This window comes from Oratosquilla oratoria, chromosome 4, assembly GCF_046742065.1.
Source record: "Oratosquilla oratoria isolate Oo_2021 chromosome 4, ASM4674206v1, whole genome shotgun sequence".
NCBI classification, from domain to species: Eukaryota; Metazoa; Arthropoda; class Malacostraca; order Stomatopoda; family Squillidae; genus Oratosquilla; species Oratosquilla oratoria.
The window spans coordinates 65634056-65640495 of record NC_134780.1 but is presented as its reverse complement, the minus strand read 5'-3'; the positions used below and the strand labels follow the sequence as shown (position 1 = coordinate 65640495).

Sequence of the window (6440 nt, the reverse complement as noted above, 5' to 3'; positions counted from 1 at the left end):
GTGAACACGCCGTCAGATGTGGCGTGTGCAGCTTGCCATACCAGACGGAGGATTGCATCGCAAAGCACAAATCCAATCAGACCACCTCCGCAAAATGCCCCAACTGCGGAAATAAGCATCATGCCTGGAACCCTCGGTGCCCCGAGAGGCTCCGCAGGCTCCGCAGGCTTCCCAGGCTTACCCAGAAACCCCAGCAGCAACAGCGGCAGCCCCAGGGGCCACCACAACGGCAGCAACAGCGGCAGCCCCAGGGGCCTCCGCAACGGCAGCAACGACGCCGCTCGAGGACATCACGTAGCCAGTCGCAGCAACAGAAGAACCTCGTCGCTGGAGCATCACGGCACCAGGACACCAAGCACCAGCACCCACCACGTAGCCAGCCTAAACCGCAGCAGTAGCGTCGGCAAGCCTTCCAGCCTGCATCACCACCAACCAGGTCAGCGTGGGGTCGGCGGCGGGCCCCCGCGGTCCCCCCCCCCCACACAGCCCAGGCCGCGCCAGAGCCGGAGGAAGGAATTAGCTGACCGGCCCCCAGGGATCACACCCCCTATCGCCAACCCAGGACGCGGAGTCGGGAGCAGCGGCCGCGGGCCGCAGCCTTGGAGACTGGCGGCAGCGCCCCCTCGGCCCGGCGCAGCGCAACCGGACCTCGCCAACCAGGAGGGGGTGCACGGGACCTTCCCGCCAGCACTCCCGCGACGTCGGCGAGGAGACCCTCCATGGGCCCAACCGACCCTTCCCACGACCTGCCACGCACCATGAGCGAGGAAATACGCACAGTCGTCAGCTACATCATGGCAAGGATGATGCAATTTCTGGTGAAGCTGCTCTCAAACCCTAACCATGACAGCGACAAGCAGTGGACCCTGAGCGAGCTCCTGCAGGAGACTGTCTCAGTCTTCACAGAATGTGGTTTCCAGCCACCCCCCCGACCTGAAGGACACGCATCTCCGCTCCATCTGCCCAGCTGACCCCAACCACCAGTATGGAGAGTCGACGAGCTGAGGCAAACGCCGATGAGGACCAGCTTGCTGGCTCTCCCAGGCTCCGAGTCCTGCAGTGGAAAGTGCAAGGTCTCCGATCTAAGAAGCACCAAGTACTGCAGGCTATCTTCACGGAAAACCTTGACGTGGTGCTGCTCCAGGAGACCTTGACGCGTGCCGACTTTGAGTGGAGGGTGGCGGGTTATTCCCTTCACTCGCTCCCTGCCACAGAGAACACCCGCGGCTGTGCGGCGCTGGTGAAGAGCACCATCCCTCACCGCAGAGTATCCGCCCCAGTCCACTGCGGAGAGGGCGTGGAGGTCCTGGCACTAGAGCTGCAGGTCGGGGGCATCCCGCTTCTGGTGTACAACATATACAGGAGCCAACGATACCATCTGGAAGCAGGCGAGCTGTTCTCCCTCGCCGTCTACACCAGCCTCCTCGTGGCGGGCGACCTGAACGCCCACCACCCCATGCTGCAGTCACCATCTCCAACCAATGAGACGGGCCGCCACCTGGCCGTGTTACTCGAGGACATTCCCCATATCCGCCTCCTCAAATCAGGGGAGGCTACCCACACCCAGGGGGGGGGGGCGCTTGACCTCACACTCGCCTCGAGCGACCTGGCCGCCGGTGCTACATGGCAAGTACATCCTACCCTCACCAGCGACCACTTTGCCACTCTCACCATCCTCCCAGTGGCACCCCTAGCACCCCCTCCCCCCTCCACGTTGGAACATCGGGAGAGCAGACTGGGCCAGCTTCCAGGCCTCCCTCAACGAATGGTGGGCCGCCTACCAGCCACCCGTGGACCTTCACCAGCGGGAGAGGGACCTGACTGCTGCTATTGAGAGGGCTGCTAACGCAGCCATCCCCAGGAAAGCCCCGAGCCGTCGTCACCGGCCAAATTGGTGGTTCTACAACAAGGAGCTGCGGGAGCATAACCACAGAGTGAACATTCACAGGAAGCTCTACAAGAGACGCCCCAACCCAACCAACTTGAAACTACTTCAGGACTTGGTGGCTTGCGCACGGGAGGTGTCCCTGAAGGCCAGGGAGGCCAAGTGGTTGGAGTGGTGCTCCTCCTTCAGCCACCATAAGTCTCTAAGCCAGCTGTGGAAAAGCGTAAAGACCGCCTCCGGCGCCGCCCCGCCTCGCCCCGCCGCCCACCCGCACCCACACCAGGAGGCTGAGAGGCTCGTAGCCGAATTCACCGCCCGCGGCTCCAGTGACCAGCTTCCGGGTAGCACGCGCCGTCTCCAGCAGCAGCTTCGGCCGCGCCGCGACATGGCCATCGGGGAGGCGACTAAAGAAGCTGATGTAACAGACCGTCCCTTCACTCCTCAGGAGCTGGAGCAGGCCAAGAGACGGGGCCGTGACACAGCAGCAGGGGCCGACGGCGTGACGTACTCCATGATCGCTCACGCCGGGCCAGCCGGGGACTCCGCCCTGCTGGGCACAGTCAACGAGTCGTGGATGGCGGGATGCCTGCCTCCTTCGGGGAAGGAGGCTGACATCCAACCAATCCCCAAACCGAGGGAGCCCACTGAGCTAAGGCCTATCTCCCTCCTCAGCTGCACGGCCAAAACGGCTGAGAGAATGGTGCTTGCTCGCCTTCAGTGGCGTGTGGGGCAACTACACCGGCACATTTTCGGCTACACCCGCGGCAGGAGCACGGCGGACAGCATCCTGAAGCTGCTGAATCAAGTTAACCACCGCCCCGCCATCGTTGTCTTCCTCGACTTGGAAAAGGCATTCGAGCTGGTCAGCCCTCACGCCATCCTCGCCGCCCTCGTAAGGAAGGGCGTGATGGGAGGGATGCTAGCCTGGCTCCGCGACTATCTCCAGCATCGCCGCGCCAGGGTAAAATTCCAGAGCCTGAAGTCCAGCTTCCAGAGGTTGGAGAACGGGACGCCCCAGGGTGGTATCCTCAGCCCCCTCCTCTTCAACCAGCTGATGGAGCAGCTGGTGGCCCTGCCCTTCCACAATGGCACCATCCTCCTCAGCTACGCCGATGACCTCGCCCTCGTGGTCACCGGGAGGGGCAACAAGCTCAGGAAGGCGCAGCAGGCGCTCGACATTATCAGCGGGAAATGCGAGGAGCTGGGACTCAAAATCTCTGCAGAGAAGTCCCGCGCCATGATGGTGAGGGCTGCCGACCCGGCAGGTCAGCTCTGCGTCCAGGGCGTCGGACTGGCCTGGGCCAACTCATACTAGTACCCCGGGGTATTGGTGGACAAGTGGCTGTCCTTTACATCCCACGCCGCCTACCTGAGGGAAAGGGCCCAGGCTAGGCTAAACGTAATGCGAGCCATGACACGACCCACAGCGGGGACCACTTTCTCCGTCCTCCGACTGTACTTCATATTTGCAGTGCGCTCCCTGGTGGACTACAGCGCCCCAGTCCTCATATCGCTCTCCCGTAGCCAACAGGAGCGGCTCGAGGTGCTGCAAAACACCGCCATGAGGACGATGCTGGGAGCTCCGAGATGGACCAGTGCGTGCGTCATACAGAACGAGACCCGCCTGGTGCCACTCACCACCAGAGTAGAACAGATCGTGGCCTGCCGCGTGGCCAGGGTCCTCAGCGCGACTCCGAAGGAGTAGCACAGAGAAGACTACGGCTTGCAATGACGCAAGGGAACGATGTACTCCACCGCAACCTGTGGCTACTCCAGTCCACCCTGGCAACCCAAAGCCTCACCCACATTAACAGCTGGCGCTGGCAACACGCCGACCTCCCGGCCCCCACCTACCGAGCCCCACCCCCGTGGGAGCCCCCCACAGCAGAGTTCTCCACCACCCGGCTACCGGCCAGCAAGGTGCTCTGCACCACCGAGGAGCTGCGGCATCACACCCTCACGGCGGTGGCGCAGGTGTCTGAGCCGGGCGGTACCATATATTACACCGACGGCTCGGTCGACCCCGAAAGTGACAGGACGGGCGCCGCTGCCATCACCGCTGGGACCGAACTGCTCGAGACGACGCCGGATTACTGTTCCACCCTACAGACAGAGCTTGTGGCCATCCACCTGGCCCTGGAGCACGCCCAGAACCGCCAGGAGGCTACTGTGGTCCTACTCACAGACTCCAGGACGGCGTGGCAGGTCCTCCAGCAGCCGTGCCCCAGCGACAACGTGGGACTCGTCACCGCCGTTCCTGGGCAGTCTGCAGAGCCTCGCGGCACAGGGACGTCGGGTAAGGCTGCACTGGATGCCCAGCCACGTGGGCGTGCGAGGCAATGAGTCCGCCGACGTTGCTGCAAGAAGAGCCGCTGGCGCCCCCCACGTGACCAGGCACGTGCCACCTAGTCTGTCGTACGTGAAGGCGCGAGCCAGGCACGCCGCAGCCCACCGCGCCCACCAGACTCACCGGCAGTTAGAAGGAGCAAAAAGACAAGCTCTGAATCTGAATCTGAATCTCTAGGAAAGACCACCTCGTTTGCGCGGGATCGGTATTTGTGGGAGGGGAATAATGTCTGTAAGAAAATGAAAAGATAGTAGCGTATAAAAGAGGACTATTGCCACCGGGCGAATTGCGAACGATTAGGGGTTTATTGGTGGTCGTGGCTTGGGAGAAATGGACCGGGAGCTTGGAGGGCAGCGCTGACGCCGGGGTTAGGATTAGGATCACCAACGAAAGTTTAGAAAATGGTAGGAGGCGTAGTAGTAGAGAAAGGTGGAAAAACGGAAAAATCTTTAGTGGGAGGTAAACTGAAATGAGAAGATGTAGTAGAAGAGAAAGTTAGAAAGGAAGCGAATTTTAGTCGAAGAAAAAGTAAGTGTAGATGTTTGTGCGTGTGTTGTGACACTGTTCGTGAGAGGTGTATGTGTGTATCTTACGGGAAGTGAGTTGAGTTCACTTCCCGCGTGTAGAACGCGGTCCTGATAAGACACAGGTGGGGCGAGCGTTGCCTGTTTTTCCCCAGGTTGGGTTTGAAGTCCTGTAGAGCTGATCCAGTGGCGGTGCGAGGGGGGTAGACGGGCGGTGTAAACCCACCTGCCGACGTCAACGAAGAGATCGGTCCGTAACCAGACCGGCAGCGGCAAAGGAGATAACTCCTCGCCACCACCGCTGGCGAGCGCGTTCCTGATGAGCCACAGGTGGGGCGAGCGTTGCCTGTTTTCCCCAGGTTGGGTTTGGGTTCCAGAAGAGTTGATTCAGTGGCGGTGCGAGGGAGGGGCAGACGGGCGGGTGTTGTATGGTCTCTTTCCTTCCAATCACAACTCTGAAAACAGAGAATTACGCGATTGGGAATTGTGTGTAAACATCAGAAGTGTAAACTCGCTCACCAGCGTCAGCGAAGAGGCCAGCGTTAGGTTGCGGGCCGGTTGGACAGAGAGGTGTCCCAAGTCTCTCCGTCGACCAGCCTGCAATCAGATTGAGCGTTCTGAGTGAGACGGTTTGGGCCTCTGCTTTGCCAGCGAGAAAGTGTGCGTGTGCCTCTTTTCTTCCAAACACTACTCTGAAAACAGAGATTTACGTGACTTGGGAAATGTGTGTATTTGTCTTGGTGTAAACCCGCCTGCCGACGTCAACGTAGAGGTCGGCCATGCCAGACCGGCAGCAGCTAGGAGATATATCTCCTAGCCACCACCGGCCGGCGAAGATTCCTTGGAGCTTGTTGAGAGAGCTGGTTTGAAGAGACGTCAGACCTCTACGAGCGCTGAGTTAGAAGGAGCAAAAAGGCAAGCTGCTGGTACGCCGCCACCACCGACTATCAGACGTTGAGCGCCTTCCATCAACAGCCCAGGGCGGACGGCGTACTGTTGCAGAGAGTCAGGCTGGGCTACTGCACCAGGGAGGAGCTGTACGACGGCTTCCAAGGGTAACAGTGCGATCACTGCGGTAGGCACAGCCGCCACCCGCTGCTGCACTACCCACTGTCCTGCCCGGCCACGGAGACCCTCCGACCAGCGCCGCAGACCCCCGCCCACCCTGCAGAAGGCAGCCTCCTCAGCAGTCGGGCAACGAGAGCTGCCCTCCTTGTCCGCCACACGCCCATGGACGTAATGCTTGGGGTGCTCAGGGCGGCGCCCCCCCCCCTCGCTGACCTCCCTACGCCCTCACCTTCCACCCACGAGGGCACAACAACTCCCCCACTGGAGGGCTGTTGCCCGCATTGTATATCAATGTATGTATAGCTGTACATATTTATACAATAAACCTTTATTAACTTAACTGTATTCATTCTGCTGAAGAGGGTCACAGTTGGTGAACGAAATATACAGAACGTTCGACATTAGTGTCTCCTTTTTCCGACTGTGGGATAAAAAGTTTATTTTACTAATGTGCAACATTACTTTATTGTGAGATATATATATATATATATATATATATATATATATATATATACATATATATACCTATATATGTGTGGGTGTATATGTGTATATATATGTATATATATATACCTATATATATATATATGTATATATATATATACATCTATATATA

General features: G+C 59.3%; 1 protein-coding gene across 1 annotated transcript; it reads left to right on the top strand.

Moving 5' to 3' along the window:
• The first annotated feature begins 985 nt into the window (after window positions 1–985).
• LOC143024524 (uncharacterized) lies at window positions 986–3200 on the top strand. Its single transcript, XM_076183338.1, has 2 exons — window positions 986–1630; window positions 1695–3200. The coding sequence occupies exons 1-2, from the start codon at window positions 986–988 to the stop codon at window positions 3198–3200; spliced, it is 2151 nt and encodes a 716-aa protein (XP_076039453.1).
• The last annotated feature ends 3240 nt before the right edge of the window (window positions 3201–6440 follow it).

Coding starts and splice junctions, on each gene's coding strand:
- LOC143024524 (XM_076183338.1), top strand. CDS start 986: ATGGAGAGTCGACGAGCTGAGGCAAACGCCGATGAGGACCAGCTTGCT. Junction 1,631..1,694: donor CCGCCGGTGCTACATGGCAA/GTACATCCTACC, acceptor TGGCACCCCTAG/CACCCCCTCCCCCCTCCACG.